At 28.7% G+C, this 17,346-nt stretch overlaps 1 protein-coding gene across 2 annotated transcripts in view; it reads left to right on the top strand.

Annotated features, from left to right (window-relative positions):
* LOC107456559 (uncharacterized) overlaps positions 1-12,009 on the top strand; it is a 213,910-nt gene extending 201,901 nt beyond the window's left edge. Inside the window, exons 7-10 of one of the 2 annotated variants that reach the window (XM_043044187.3) lie at positions 3,146-3,285; positions 4,935-5,102; positions 7,824-7,845; positions 9,922-12,009. In XM_043044187.3, the coding sequence (XP_042900121.2) occupies positions 3,146-3,285; positions 4,935-5,102; positions 7,824-7,844 (329 nt within the window). In that variant the 3' untranslated portion in view covers position 7,845; positions 9,922-12,009. The remainder of the gene's footprint in view (positions 1-3,145; positions 3,286-4,934; positions 5,103-7,823; positions 7,846-9,921) is intronic. The other variant, XM_043044186.3, reaches the window with a different exon arrangement.
* Positions 12,010-17,346: the final 5,337 nt, after the last annotated feature.

Here is a 17,346-nt window from a genome sequence, read left to right as displayed (position 1 = left end):
GATTAAACTCTTGAGAATAGAATAGGCATCTCAAAGTCACGCCCTTTCCCTTTCCCTTATTCCATTTTAATCAATCTGCAAGTTTTGCTGAAACCATGGTTACGGAGAAGGGAAAAGTGAGGAGATAGGGGAAATATCGTAGTCCTCGGACGCCTATTATATACAAAAAGTATAGCTGTGTTTTTAAAAAGAAAACTTAGTATATTTTTTATCAATTTTCGTTTATTACTTATTGTAATATCTGTAGTAGTTTCGGATACATAAATATCAGAGATGCCAACTTGCTCCGGTTTGTGGATAAATACTTTCCAGTGGTAGTCTTTTAATATACGTTTCTTGGTTTAGTAAATTCGATTTATAGGATTTTTACTCACCATTGCTTCTAAATAATTCCATGGCTAATGTGATGTGCCACTTTGTAACAGTTTAGTCGAGCGTTTAAGAAATTGGCATAATTGACCGAAAATCTGCAAATTTCAGTTCTCTACCGCTTTTTAAAATATTTTGCGAATCTCGAGCAGTTAACATCTCTGAAATATCAACTTAAAAGTAAATTTGATCTGAATATTTTTTAGCGTAACATATTGTATTGCATCAACAGAAAAAAGTTAACTGTCTTAATTTCGTTAAAAGCTATAATTAAATAAAAGACACCAACTTCAGAAAATGGATCTAAGTTTGAAAAATACTTTTAAAGTAAACTCTGCTTTTAAATTTAATCAAGAAAGCAACTTTTACTTAAATTTTTCTGGAATTCTATTTTTAAATATCAAAATTCATCCATTTTTTTTTTTAACTTTTGACATCATGTCAGTAAATATTTTTTCAATACTTACCTTTTTTTTTAACTTTTAAATTCTATACTTTAAAAAAACATGCTTCTTAAAAGAAGAAATAAAAGTTTTCCTTAAAATGTCTCGGAAAGTAACATTAATCCGTGTAGATTTACGTCAATCCTTTACTGGATTTTTCTACATTTTACAGTTACGAGTTTCCAATTTTCTGATACATCATAAGTTCTTTCACGAACGGAAAATTGGAAAACTATATAAATATATACAGAAAAACTAAGAAAACTGAATTGAAAAAGAATTTATACTTTAACGGTTTTTTAAAAAAAATTTTAAACTTTAAACTTTCGGATAAAGTTTTCAGCATACTTTAGCTTGGTATTCTGCTATACTTGTTGTATATTTTAACATAATACTGATGTTTAAAATATACTTATTGTATTAAGTTTAAACGGTTGTATTTAATAGGTTGTTCTTAATAGAGTATAGACAAAAAATTAAAATGCACCTTTTGTATTTTTTAATTTAAATTTTAAGACATTTTCGATTAATAATGTTGTGTCTGGTAGAAAATAATGCCGAGTCGTAATTTAAAATTATTGATTTGAATTGGCTATTCTAAACTATTACTTTAACTCAATTAAAGTAAATGATCTATTATAGTCAGTAATTAAGAAAAGTGATTTGAATCTATTTCTATTTTGAATCAGTTTTTAGTTTGAAACAGATGCAAATCAATGGTCTCAAATAATTCAAATGAATAAGCGCTACTCTATTTTGTTATTTTGGATATCACTTTATTTGCATTCATGGTTCAAATCAATGAGTCTAATGTTGTTTTGCTAAAGAGTTCGAATGTTTTTATTCATTTCATTGGAATTTAAATAATAGTTTCTTTAAATCACCAAGCAAATCATTGAAAATTATCTTTTGAAATAATTTGTTTCAAATCCGCAGAAAATCTAATTTTTTTTTATTTAAACATCTGTTTATATAGTCTAATTAAACAACAGAGGATTGCTAGATTATTTGCAGGTTTAATTCTGCCCAAGTAAGTATGTACTCCAAGTAAGTATGTCTAACAAATTCAAGCAAACAAGTTATTTTTTTGGATTTTTCAATAACTGTAAATAGATAAACTAACCTTTTTGAAACTATATTTGAGCTAAACCAGCTATGTCTATTGCTCTTTGAAAAATTTATTTGATTGCAGTGGCGTCATTGTTCTTCTTTCTATGATAAACTTCTTTAAACCTGTTCTTCAGAAAACAATTTTTCCCTGCCATCTGTGGATTTTGTACATGAAAGACCAAAATTAAAACGAGGTACTAAAACCAAGACGTAACTTTATTTTTTCACATAATTACGAAGTACGTTGAGGCAATTACCATGCCTCTTTATCGGCTTTCAGGGAAAAAAAATCAGCTCTCTGCAATAAGGTCGAACGACTTGTTTGATTCATTGCTTCCAAAGTATTTGCATCAGAGATTTTTCGTCTAAGTCGCAAAACAGATACAAGTCACTAGGTGCGAGATTCTTCTTCTAAGCCGCAAAATCGATACAAGTCACTGGGTGCGAAATTCTTCTTTTAAGCCGCAAAACCGATACAAGTCACTAGGTACGAGATCAGAACTGGATGATCAAGGCGCTCCCAACTAAGAATTGCATTATGGTTTTGCTTTACCATATCCGAGATTAACATAGTCATCTAACAAAAGAAAGATTACGAGAAGGCCAGGTATACCCTTTTCTGAATACCATCCTTCAATTTTGGCAGGACGTAGCAATGATGGTTCCAACATCCAAAATGTAAAGCGGAGAAAAATCTGGGACCAAACTGAGGCTTGCCTATGAGTCTCGTTAAACTGCTGTTTTGAGATGTTATAGAGGTCAAACAATGATCAGTTACAGATAGCAACCTATAGGAAAAGTTTCTATTTGGGTGTGAATATGAATCGTTCAATAGAAATGGGGCTAATAATCATAACCTCAGAATTGGGTCTGTTTTCCAATGCCGGTTATAAAATAAAGTAAAAATAGAAATGGTGCAAACGGCAACTGATTGATTTATTCCATTTGGTAATATAGTTCAATCTCGTCCTTGGACATCTCCGTTGTTGTTTGATTTTGTATGGAAAACTAGGAAGGAAACTCATATCAGTCTTGAACTCGTAGTACACACATACCATTATTTGACCTTTAATTGTCTTCTTATGGTGTGCATTGTTCAGAATTACTTATCACAATACAGAATAACGTTGGCAATTTTCGCACTCATCATTATAGGGAATTTTGTTTTCAAAAATTGTAATCCATAACTAAATATTCTCAATTTATTTTTTATTTTTTTGCAGTGCTACAAGAAGAGCCATTGCGACAACCAACACCTTCTCCAGAAGACCAGTATGAGCCTCCAGTACCCCAATGGGCAATTGCTGTCATCGTCATTTGCGCAGCTTCCCTCATCTTTATCGTTCTATTCGCAGCGGTTACGGTTAGTTCTTTAGACATAATAATAATTTTTAAAATTTCAGAAATTGAAAAGGCTCTGTTACAGTTATTTTTGCTAACTGCAGTTTGTCTGGGAGATTTTTATTCTGGAGAACAGCTGAAAATGTGCGTTTAATAAAATGGGTGCAGCTCAAAATGCGCGTTTAATAAAATGGGTGCAGCTCAAAATGCGCGCTTAATAAAATGGATGCAGCTCAAAATGCGTGTTTAATAAAATTAACACAGCCTTTTCAATGCGCAAGCCAAATTGAAAAAAAACTAAACAAGGAAATTCGTATTTACTTTTCTTTACTTTTTTATCAGGAAGCATACTCATTATGGGTCTAAATCCTGGTCTTCAGGATCGGGGTGACTGGGTGTATTACAGATTCTATATAAAACTATTCAGGCGATCTCTTCGTAGTAACTCTAGATGATAAAACAGTTTTTAAAATCCAAATTCGTACACTCTTAATTTAATGTCACTATTATAAATTGATAGGATCCATGACAAGCTAATAAAAAAACTGCTTGCATATCAAGTCTTTAAAAATAGAACTTATTCTAGAAAATATACTAAGGGTAAGGGATGTAGGAAAATACGCGACATTGCATTACGAATTTATTTGGATTCATTAGTAAAATGTTCAGAAAAAGAAGAATTTTCATAAAGTTAGTTTACAAACGAAATAAATTTTTTATGCCCTTTTTCTTTTACGCGCACTTTGAGCTGTGATCATTTTCTTTCAGAAGCATTTAGAGCCGCGTCTAGTTTCTGTAACACGCAATTTGAGCTGTGTCTTAATTAAAAAGCTCATCGCCGATGTGTTTTATAAAACTAACGAGTTGTTCCATACAATTTATTTTGGCGAAATGTGCCGTAGTATGCTGCATACTAAACATTTATCTAAACGCTGCTCGAGTAAAATTGAAAAAAAAAAGACATAAATGAAAATATGTTTAAAAAGAGTGTAATTATTTAATATGCTTAGTAAGAATAATATTGATCAAAACTTACATTATTAAATGTTAATTTTCTCCCCCAGTAACAGAAACCTTCCAAAGCAGCTGCGAGCTCTGCATTATTATCATAACGTCTGCAAATTGTTTTTCATCTAAGTTTTTTTTTATTTTTAAAAAGCAAACAAACAAATAGGAGAAAATGAGTTTTTCTATCTCTAAACTTGTTTCGAATGAATATTAAAAAGCTGAACTGAAAGAACATCGCTAAGAACGAAAAGTACAAAATTTTTTTTAGTTGATTATTCAGATTTAACAATATATATTTATTTGTTCCATTTCTTAGGATGATTGTACAAAATTCATAAATTTCAAAATCATTAGGTTTTTATGTATAAATTTTACAAAAATTGTCTAACTGACTGTGTTGAGTGCACAGACAAATTTAGATTTATGAAAATAGTACTGAAGATTCATTCCGTAATAATAATCTCTAGAATTTAGCTTCAATTTCAAAAGTCGAATTATAACAATTTTAAATGGATGGGTGTTTTCTAAACTAGGGAGCGCTGCTGGCTTTTTTACCGTCCATATTTTTTGTATCAGGTGTATTTTGAGATTATATCTGAAAAATGGTTTTGATTTCTATGCTCATATGCTTGCTTAATAATTAATTTTTTTCTCTATATTTAGATGTATGGTCGTCACCATATGCGCCGAAGGTATGGCAACAAATTGAATGAAGAAGATCTGGACAGATCTTCGGGAGAGTGGGAAAGTAAAATGACAGCAGCCTACGAAAATATGGCGGCTGACACTATATATGAGGCAGAAGACCTCAGAGGCGACACCTACAAAAAAGTATGTGAACTTTCATTTATTATTTCAGTTTGTTGTTAGTGCTCTTTTTTAGAAACTTTTCGAGGATAAAGGGACCCGCCTCCAATAAAAAAAAAATTTGCCCTTTACGAGTAGCTTAGCAAAAATCCAGCCAAATATTTATTTTTTTGTCGGTTTTGGTGACGTTTTAGAACAACTTCCACTAGTAAATAAAAAATAAGTAACCGTTATCAAAATGAAACCCACGGTTTATGTGGTTTTCCTATCCATGTAACGTAAATGCGGGTTAGTTCTATCAGTAACACCTCCATGAAGGTAAATTTGTCCAAATTCTTGATCCAGGAGTTTCCTTGTCGTCTGGTTTGTGCTCATAATTACAAGGTAACGGAGTTATCAAACCTCTATAAGTAATATTAAAACATTGTGAGAATAAATTAAGAAACTGTTTATAACTTTTGAGTCGAATTATGTTTTAAACAGGAAATACAGTTGACATGTTTCAAGCGTTTCAAAAATCGGCACCCATTTTCAAGACTTTCCAAACGTGAATGTAAGGAAACAGAAGTGATTTGAAATAAAAAAAACATAAAGTTACATACAAAAAATGAAGGCGAGAAACAAAACAAGAAAACCACAGTGTCCGAGAGAGAAAAAAGATGAAAAGCAAAACAAGAAAAACCACAGTGGTCGAAGGAGGCAAATCAGAGTAAAATGCATTTCCACGTGCTATGGAGAGGTGGTAAGGAACTAATGTCGCTGACAAAGAAATCAGTAGTCATATGAATAAAACAAGATTCCAGGGCATCAAGATGAGCTGATGTGACTGGGGTCGAAATAGAATTTATATACAAGATTCCAACACAGTGCAGCAAATGATTTCTCATATTCTTGATAACGGACATATCTATCGTGTTCCTTAAGTCTAAATTTCAAAACTTGTCTAGTGAGTCTGATGTAGCCAAGATCGCACTGTCAAAGTATGGTAAATGCCCCAACTTTTATCAAATCTAATCGGATCTTTATGAGACTTAAATATGATTTTAAATCAATGATAGAAGAGTTAAATCCACAGTTAGAAGCAAGCGAGCGATGGAAGCTAAGTTGGGAGTTTAAAGAAGATTCAGAGTGAAGGTCAAGTGTGTGGAAATCGAAAGTCTGAAGTGCAGAAACTTCCTGATAATTGGGGTTATTCGAATTAACTTGAGAGGGCAAAGAGAAGGCAAAATTTTTACGATAAATAGAGGTGGAAAAATGATCTGGGTATTTAGTCCCAAGAACATCTAGTAAAGTAAAACTAATTTCTGTGTCTAAAGTAAATTGAATGTCTGGATCAACCGAGTTGACAACAGAAAGTAACTCATTAAAATCAGTATCACTGTCTACAAGGACAAATCTGTATCGCCATCATATATTTTTCTACCACGAGAATTCGAACAGTTTAAAAACTTTTTCTTCCAATTAATGCATAAATATGTTACAAAGACTGGGCGTTGCTTATGACTAAACCCTTAATTTGTTTAAAGAAATTTCCATTAAATTGAAAAGCAGTTCAATTGACAAGGAAGATAATATCTTCAATTTCAGTAAAAAAGTAGGAAAATTCTTGCAGCCATTGTTTTAAACAATCAAATAGCACTAGAAATGAGGAGATAAATGAAAAGAAAAGCAACATCAAGAGAAAGTATAGTTTTATTGGATTACTTTACTCGATTCAATATACTTTAGAAGCGAAAATTAATTTTACTTAACTTTTTTTTAGATGTTCTTGTAACTTAAATACCCTAATCATTTCCCTTCTTTATTTATCGTAAACATATTACCCTCTCTTTGCTCTCTCTCATGTTAAATCTAATCATCCCAATTGTCAGAAAATTTCTGCATTTTATGCATTCCTCTCTTTACCTTTGCTCTGACTCTTCTTCTTCGAACTCCGAACTTAACTTCCTCCGTTCGCTTGCTGCTAACAGTGGATTTAACCATCCAATAGTTGATTCAGCTCTTGGTAAACTAATTAGACCCAAAAGCGCCTCTTCGTCGAACATTTATTTTCCATGTTTCGTTGGCAACTTCTGTTTCTTCTCATTAACGTCTGACAAGTCTTGAAAACGGGCCCTTGTTTTTGAGCGCTGTTATTTCTTATTTATATATTTTTGAAGTGAATGATATTTTTTAATCAAGTAAAAAGTCTATTGTTAATCTAACGTAAAATTAAAAATAGTTTTATATTCTAGTGTACTTTTTCTACAGTGAAAAATTTTATTACTGTATATGTCTCGGTACTTACTAAATACATAAGAAATATATCTACAGTCTTTAAAAAAGCTTAGAAAAAAACTTCCTGCTTAAATTTTCCCTCATATTTCCTAAGTGCTTCATTCCACGTTTTATTTTATCGCAAAAAAAAAATAGTTTTTTCTCCCTTTCTAACGGCGACCGTATCTAAATTAGGAAAGTTTTTCTTTTACATTTAAAACAGCTATCAAATCCCTTTAAAATATACGAACAAGAGAATCACTAAAAGAAAATGTTTAAATTTTTTCCTCCCTACAATGTGCCCCTATCTGATTTTCTAAGTTAATTGAGTTGTGTTAAATCCAACATAAGGTAAATGGATAAAAAGAAAAATCCCTATAGTAAGGGAAAAAGTATTTTGCAATGGTATCTTTTAGTTTTAAATTGCAATTTATTTAATGTTCTATGTATTTCGTTTAAATACAATAATATTTGTTCTTTTACTTGCAGTCTTCGTACATAATGGATTAAGGTTTGTATATTACATAAATTTGCTTTTAAATTTTTTTTAAAATAGAACTTTATCTAAAGTAATTTCACAATTGTATTTAAATAAGTCTAAAGAACAAACTTTATATGTTATCAAAAGTCATTATTCTGAGCCCCGTGCTTTAAAATAATAGAAAAACATTACACTTTAACTCATTTTATCCAGATTTTTTTTATATTGATGTGATACAGAAAATGCCATTAATGAAAAAGTGGTAATGATATTAAATTTAAAGGTCTTTGTCTATTGTTCACCACCATTATATTTCAATAAGTCTCCGTTCCTTATAATTCTAGATCTATTGATAGATAATATCTATATCATTCATAAATTATAGCGGAATGTCAATCTTTTGATTTTCCTAGACAAATGAGATATTGAAATAATTGTTCTACAAAAAATGCCATTAGTCTTTTGATTTTCCTAGACAAATGAGATATTGAAATAATTGTTCTACAAAAAATGCCATTAATGAAAAAGTGGTAATGATATTAAATCGACAGGCTATTGTCTGTTGTTAGCCACCATTATATTTCAATAAGTCTCCGTTCCTTATAATTCTAGATCTATTGATGGATAACATCTATATCATTCATAAATTATGGCGGATGCGAATCTTTTGATTTTCCTAGACAAATAAGGTGTTGAAATAATTGTTCTACAAAAATAGAAATTTTTGTGAGCGATGTTTTATTTTTTATCTTACCAAAATATGTGTTCTGCCCTATAAATATGACACTGGATGCTAACCGGATAAATAACTTCTGATCTAATGCTTGGATTCTTATGCGGGTTTTCTTAAACTTTAAGGAACTTACCTGATATCTGCAGTTTAAAATAAATAAGGGTTGGGAATTATTATGAATATTTATGAATATTATAAGACGCATAAAAATGATTAAAAATTCATATTTTATATAGAGACCCATATTTGAAGCCGATGGGGATACCGGTGTCCATTTTATATACTGTTTTCCAACGCTCTAATTACACGTAAAAATATTTTTTGGTATTTTTAATTTAAAAAAAGTCTTAACCGCTATTAAAAAAATCTGTTAGATTATATTTGTACTAAAATATAAAATCCAAAAAAAGTTATATTTTTCCATTTATATTCAAAAAATTACCAATAATTGATTTTGTTAATTAAAGAAATTTCAATGATAAAAAACTGTTCCGCTTAGATATAACTCACTGCAAATAAGTGCAAGTTTGAAAAATTATCGTTTGGAAGTAAGCCGAGTTTGGAAGATTTTACTTTTAACGCAGAAAAAGACACTGGTGCTGTATTTCATATCCATTAATTATTAAAATGCTAAGTATTATATTTTTCATTTACTTTGACCTAATTTAATACAAAATAATGAAAAATATGTTTTAATAAAAATTCTGCGTCTAAGGTTTAAAGGGAACCCAAAATTATGAAAGCATTCAATTTTCAAAGTCTTGTGGAAACATTGCTCCGTCATTTCGTTTTAAAAAATTTTCAAATTGAAATAAACCGTTTAGAACCTTATTTTGTTTTCAAAGTCTAGTGGAATCATTTCTCCGATATTTGGTTTTAAAATTTTTCCACATTGAAGAAAACCATTTAGAACCTTATTTAGTTTTCGAAGTCTAGTGGAATCATTGCTCCGACGTTTCGTTTTAAAATTTTTCCGAATGAAAAAACCATTTAGAACCTTATTTTGTTTACAAAGTCTAGTGGAATCATTTCTCCGACATTTCGTTTTAAAATTTTTCCACATTGAAAAAAACCATTTAGAACCTTATTTAGTTTTCGAAGTCTAGTGGAATCATTGCTCCGACGTTTCGTTTTAAAATTTTTCCGAATTAAAAAACCATTTAGAACCTTATTTTGTTTACAAAGTCTAGTGGAATCATTTCTCCGACATTTCGTTTTAAAATTTTTCCACATTGAAAAAAAGCATTTAGAATCTCAGATGACGATACAGGTACCGATACGAAAAAATATTTTTTTTACCATATAGAATTGTAAATACAAATAAATACATAAATTGTTCTTTAAAGACTTATTGAAATGTGCTATTTTTGCAGCAAAACCGTATCGCAACATTTCATGGAATACCCTCAACACTGAAGCGTTGCGACAGTTGGTCAAGCGGCGGCTGGTCCACCCCACCGAGGCGAAAAAAGCCTCCCCACGTCCACTGAATATAGTTATTTTTCACCTGCATTCTCAAACATTCCAACAACAAAAAAAGAAACTGTTTTAAAACTTCAGTGATTGTACTGCAGCACGGGTTATTTAAGTAGGCTGTATTATAATGCTTTATTCAGAGGGCAGTTCAGCAATATTACTTTTCCAACGTATTTTGTGATTAATTATAAATTGCAATCTATTGCAAGTAAATAACTTTAGAGTGTATCATGTTTAAAAAAAATAAGCAAAAAAAAACTTTATGAAAAGTTTCTGCTCTTCATATTGTTAAAAAAAAATTTTTTTTTTTTTGAAGAGAAAACTAATACGTAAGATGTATAAAAATGTATTTAACCATTTTTAAAAATGTATTTTTTATTTTATAACTATTTCTGGAAATAACAGTTTATTAAGTTATTCGTTATTTTTGATAAATTTTTTAATTGCTGCTAATTAATTCATGCTAAATTTTGCGTTTTAAAAATTAAAGCACTTTATATTAATAATTTATTTGCTTAAATCATTTATTTTCTGGAAATAAGTTGTTTATTATTTTTTTAATAAACATTTAATGCCTTTTTTTCTAAACTGCTACACAAAATGCTGCTATTTAATTTATGTGAATTTTGCGTATTTAAAAATTAAAGCACTTAATTTTAATCAACTTATTTTTATTTGCTTTATCTTATACAATATAACTATTGGAGATTTAAAGATTTTATTTTTCATTATAACTAATTTTAATACAGAATATAGTTGCACAACTTTAATAGTATAAGTAAGTATTAAATTACTTTCTGCTTATTTTATTTATTACAATTAATTTTTATATTTTTTAATCAGATGAAATGTTTTTCACAAAAAATGTTCTTATATGTATGTATTTTTTTAATAATATCGATTATATTTTATATGATTTCATGCTTATGTTATATAAATATATATAATACTGCATTGATACTTTTCAAAAACATTTAATTTTAAAATGTACTTAGATTAATGCGTTATGTAATTTTTGCTGAAAGTTCTCTGAAATGCAGTTTTGATTACTTGTAAATATTGTAGATTATTGTAGATCTTTCACCTGCTTACGTAATTTGTTTGACCAGTAACGCCATCTGTTAACAGGCAGCATTGTATATTTAAAAAAAACTTATAATGTTCTCTCTCTGTTTTGCAATATTAGGTGAAAAAGCTATTCAGAAATTATGTTTTTTTTTCCTGATACATTTTAATGCTACTTCGTCGCTTTTTGCATGTTGAGCAGCATGTGCATGTGTTTAAAATGTTTTGATTCAACATATTTAAGGTTAAGAAATCAAACATTTATTTTATGTTTTTCACAACGATACTATGTATGTTAAATCTCACTTGCAAAAGCTACATAACTTAAGATGTAGCACAGTTTTTGAACTGTTTTTTTTTTCTCTAGTCATGAAAAATATGTTGAACATATTTTTTGGATTTAAAGTGTGAATCTAATCATTTAACTTTCCTGGTGTAATGATTTTTTATAGTTTACTATTTCATGTGCAAGAAGTAAAGACTGTTGCAAAAACAATATTATGTTTTAATGAATTTTGAAGAAGACAATATGCTTCTGTGAATTTTGAACAAAATTCAATATGTTTCTGTGAATTTTAAAAAAAATCAATATGTTTCTGTAAATTTTAATAAAATTATTATGTTTGTGTAAATTTTGACTGAATCATCAAATTACTATGTTTTGAAATAATCACTGTTACAAAGAATTCTTGAAATCATATTTCCATGAATTCAAATAAAATTCGTTTCTATAAATTCAAATAAAATTTTTGTTTCATTGAATTCTGACAAAACTATTGTTTCGATAAGTTATGAAAAATTATTTTGTTTCCATGAATTCTGACAAACTAAGCTGGAATTTAACTCTCACAGTTTTTAATTGTTTACTATTTCACGCATAAGAAGTAAAGACTTATGTTGCAAAAAACAAAATATGTTTACGTGAATTTTGAAAAAGACATGTTTCTACTATGAATTTTAACTGAATCATCATATTGCTAAGTGTTTTGAACTAATCATTGTTTCGACGAATTCTTGAATTCATATTTTAAAAAAATTTCTATAAATTCAGATAAAATTTCATGTTTTTATGATTTTGACAAAACTATGATGTTTCCATGAATCCTGTTTAATTTTGTTTCTGTGAATTCTGAAAATTGAGATGTACTTAATTTCGTAAATAGAAAAATGAATTTCATTAGTTCTGCTCAATCATAGCAATTATTTCTATTAGTCTGAAACTATCACGAATGTAATTACTGATTAATTTCTAGCTAGGTTTTAAAAAAGTGCAATTTAAGGTTTTAATAAAAAAATAATTCTATAGAGCTATTCAAAGTGTGCTACTTTTCGCGCAAAAGGTGCTAGGAAATGTACAAAGTTTTGATTTTTGGAGCTTTAAAAATAAAACGGCTTAGAGAATCGTTATTTTATTTCCATTGAATTTATACTTATTGGAATAGGAGTTCTCACATTTTATTAAAAGCAATTTTATAAATAAATTTCTGGTTGAATATTTACTGATTTTCAAAGATTAATATCAGGAATTGAATTTTCTCTTATAACTTAAAACAATGCTTTGAGTATACTTAATTATGCATTATTGCATGCACTAATAAATTATTGTAAACTAGCATTGTTTTGATGCCTAACTATTTGTGTATTAAATAGCATGATTTAGTTTGTATTGATGGTAAAGTATTAGTGTTGCGTTTCATTTTATATGCAGAAATTTTATTTTACTTCATTCTATCAACTTTTAATATAGTAAATACAAATCGAAAAATAATATGTTTGCTTACTATTATAGCTGACTAGAAATTGGATTTACTTAAAAATATAGAAAGTCGAAATTTTTTTAGAATTGTAACTTAATTCCTAGTTTACAGAAATATAAAATTTTATGAATTTACTATAGTCTATTTTTACATTTAAAACATTAGAAGTTTAGAAGAAGAATCATTATCAATTAGAAATATTTTCCACTTTAAGTCAAATTGGATACAATTATTTTAATCTAATATAAACCTTGTAAATATTGAATAATGCTGGATTGTAAAAAAAAGCATGTGCATAGGAGAATTTAGCGAGAATAATGTTTTTTTAATCTTGCTTCAGATGTTTACAACCAATCTGTTTTAATATTGAATTATTTTTGGGTCAAACAAATCTCTTTTCAGATTCATAATTTCTATCCCTTAAATGCATGAATTTTTATTTTTATTAAATAAAATTTGATAATAACTGGAAAATAGGTGTAGTTAATGGAAAAAATACAAAAACAAACATAAGATTTTTTTTTTAATTTAAAACAAAAAAAAAAGCATTTTTGTAATTGACTATTTATCATCAAGAAGTATCTTGGTATTATCCGGGCGCAAGCGAAAAATAGCTAAAAATATAAACATCCACCAACGATTACTTCTATTTTCAAACACATAAATATTAAATAAAATAAAAAAATTTAAAAAAATGGTTGAATTTCTTAGCTCCCGGCTAACAGAGAAGTATCACAGTAACTGCTTGAATTATATAAATTAACTGGGTACAATAATATATTTAAAACTTTTTTTTATATAAATAATTGTTTTCAAGCATAATGAAATTTTATATTTTTTAATTGTAATTCGTATCCCCAGCCGAAACGAATGTCAAAAAACGAACTCGTACTCAGATTGCCGCCCAACAATGAAAATTGCCATAGATAAAGAAATAAACAGTCAAATGACTCTAGTTGCAATCGTAAACAATAAAATAGCTTTGGTAAAATTAAAATTTTAAAAAAAAGAAACACCGTGCAAAAGTTGCTACAATGAATTTTAACTCTGAGATATGAGTTCCTAACTCTTTCAAGACCTTTCATTTGTTTTCCAATTAAAAAAACAAAAACAAATTGCTACTTTAATAGATCAAATAAGTTAAAAATAACAATCTGACAAAATAAAATAAAAAATTAACTATTTGGAGAGGAAAGTCTGGAACATGTGTCCCACTAAGTTTTTTAGACTGGACACATATGTCCCAAAGGGGTTTTCGTCTACAAGACATATATGTCCCTATGGGGCTGAAAGGGTTAAACATACAATGCACATCTATATCGTTATGCATTTAAGGGTAAAAAAATTTCCTCGGGTTTTCCCAGTTTTAATCGTTTTTAAAATGCCAAATTTAAATGCGTGAGACGAAATAAAGTAATATTTAGTAAAATACTTTTTTTTCTACTGTTAAAAATCGTTTTTTAAAAGAGGAAATATATTTTTCAACATAATTAAGAGTTCCGAAAATGCTTCTTCGAAAATTTTTAAACACTTGTTATGCAGTATCATTTGCCTATAAGAATCGAAACTGACCACGAGTTTCTAATGTTTTTACTAGCCTAATTTACTAGTCTCTAATTGTTTTACTAGAATGTTTCTTTACCTCAATTTTAAATTTAGTGACAGTTTTTAGCGTGCATCACTTAAGATTCTCAAACTGACACTAACCAGAACTTAATTTCGAAACGTTTAGGTTTTTATAAACGAAATATTGTATATGGAGAGGTGGTTACTATTGGTTCCGATGACATGGTATGTTGAATCTTAATAATCCAATATTAAATAATGTTTGGTTGTAAAAAAAAGGTTTTGTGAATATAGGCATTGGAAGAAGCTAAAGTTTTTTAATCTTTGCTCCATACAATTGCATTTACTGTGTAAAATTTTCAAAAGGAATTATTTTTTAACAATCCATAGCTTGCAATATTGTGATGTATCGTGCATTTACATAGCATCTACTTAACCCAAGCATCGATGGCTATAACATTGCACGCGTCCTGAGGGCAATTTTGTGGCATGGAGATAAGTGTGTTTGCACTTAGCATAGGAACTATAATAGAGATTGAATTTGATTTGACAAAATACTCTATACATAAATTTGAATTGAATTTACAAGATACTTTGCGAATAAATTTGAAATTATTTAACATAATACTTAATGAATAAATTTTAGTTAAATTTAACAAAATATTTGATGAATAAAGGTAAAGAAAGCAGTGAAAACGTCTATGAAAATAATTAAAAATTAAATTATGTACTTAAGTAATAACTGCTTGCTATATCATTCCATTAAATTATTTTTCAGCAGTATTTTAACCTAATTCATAAATCACATGATTTATGAATCATGCGTTTAGGTATCTTTTTTCTGCTCCGTATCGTGATTCGTTAAAACGCGATTTTACAGTTTATTTGCTTGAGTTACGTATAATTTTCAGGTTAACAACGCATTTAAAATCGACATTATTTTATTAATTTCGATGCAATGCAAATCATAACGCAAATCAGAGTTGCACAAAATATTACTGATTAAAAATAACCACGTGTAATAGTGATTGCAAGAAATCACCAATTGAAAATTAGAATCTTGATCTCAGCTATAAACACTCATAATTTAAGAGGATAATTGTAATCATTATCACAACTAATAATGAACTAGGATTTCAAATAATTGTGATTATGTCTAATCTAGATTATAAATAATCTAGTTTACAGAGTGATTGATAACTGTAGTCAGTTACAGATTGTTCATCGTGCATATCACCGTAATTTTTAAGTTGCACGTCTAATCACCATATTTTTGAAAGTAACGACGCCTGATTATCAAATCATTAAGCAAAACGATTTTTATCTTTAAACAAATTTCGAGGAACATACGAAATTGTTACGAGATTTATTTTTGCATTCTTGTTTGTTGTAGATTTGCTCTAATGCATTAGTAATTTTGATATTTGATCTCAATGGTTTTATTTCTTTTTAAATAATGCGCCCACAAATCAGGATTATTGATCAGAGAATAAATTCTTGCACTTGACCCAAATTTGCACTCGGGACTTGTGAAGTTAAAGCCATCGACTGACTATTCTCTCGAGATCTTTTTGAATTGAATGTTAATGTAATATATTGATAAGACTTTTAAAAAGAGCCTATTGTGATATTGTAATCTTGCTCCTTTGTTTTAATAAAGTTTGCACTGTTAGTTATGAACTTTATTGGTGTTTTTGTGGTTCTTTAACTCTAGAAAGGCTGAAACTTAGTATATACCTACATTGCCCAAAAGCAGTCAAAAAGACTACATTTTGAAAGGATAACTAATGTGTAAAGCAATTTGTTTAATTGATTTTTTATATTATTTACAGTTATATAACAAGTTATTAGTAAATATTAACAGTAAAAAAATTTACTACACTTGGAAAAAATAATCTATGCATTATTATTTGTACATGTTTTGCAAATGAAAAACAGTCAAAATGACTTCCTTGGGCAATCTAGTGTTAAGGCGTTTTCTCAAAATGTTAAAACTCAATTAAAAAAATCTGTTTTCCAATAATGTTTAGAAAAAAGTGACTGCTTGGAAACTAGTTGGAATAAATTTAGCCAAACATTATTTTAAAATGTTAATCTTAAAATATAATGAAATCAACTCTGATTAAAAAAACACAGTTTTTATTCAAATGCGTCTTTTCAGTGACATAACTAAAATGCATTTTGTAGTACAATAAAAGTATTTGCAGTTTAATAAATTGTAGTAAAAAACAAAAAAAAAAGTGGCGTGCAGGGGCATTTAGATTCCTGGGCAGGCTGGTGTCGGGAGTTCCAGGAAAAGTCGTGGAGTTTTATTGATCGGGAAAATTTAGGGAATTTTGTTGATAACGCATTGTTTTCTCAAAATTTAAAAATGTGTTTCCTATTACAACTTAGAAATAAAATGACAGCTTAGAAACTAGTTGTAATGAATTGAATTGTCTTAAAATGGTCACCTTAAAGTAAAGCTAGAATAAAGTCAATTCTGATAAAAAGCAAATAACTATTTCATTTAAATCCGCCTTTTCAGCGAAATTATATAACTGAAATACTTTTTTTCAGTACAATAAATGTTTTTGTGCAGAGGCATTCAAATTTTTAAGCGACGGGACTTTCAGAAAAAAGTTGGGAGTTTTACTGTTCAGGAAGATTCAGGGAATTTTGTAAATTGTTCCAAAAATCCGGTAAAACGGCTAGCATTTTGTGAGTAAGATCGTTGATTCCGTGCTATTATCCCTACATGGTTATTTGTGTGTTACCAAGTTAATTTATAATAACCTATACTGTTACCATACAGTGCAAGGAGAAATTTTAATAAATTTATGCACTTTTAGAATTTGAGAATTTTTACATATCAGAACTATATGAACTGCCTTAATAGAATTTATAGATTTCATTCCAAGATTTTTGAAATTAATTTTTAAAAAAATTTTCTTC

This window comes from Parasteatoda tepidariorum, chromosome 5, assembly GCF_982258835.1.
Source record: "Parasteatoda tepidariorum strain Cologne lab strain chromosome 5, Ptep-v5.0, whole genome shotgun sequence".
Classification (NCBI taxonomy): Eukaryota; Metazoa; Arthropoda; class Arachnida; order Araneae; family Theridiidae; genus Parasteatoda; species Parasteatoda tepidariorum.
The sequence above is the reverse complement of the archived record's forward strand: the minus strand, read 5'-3'. Positions and strand labels throughout refer to the sequence as shown.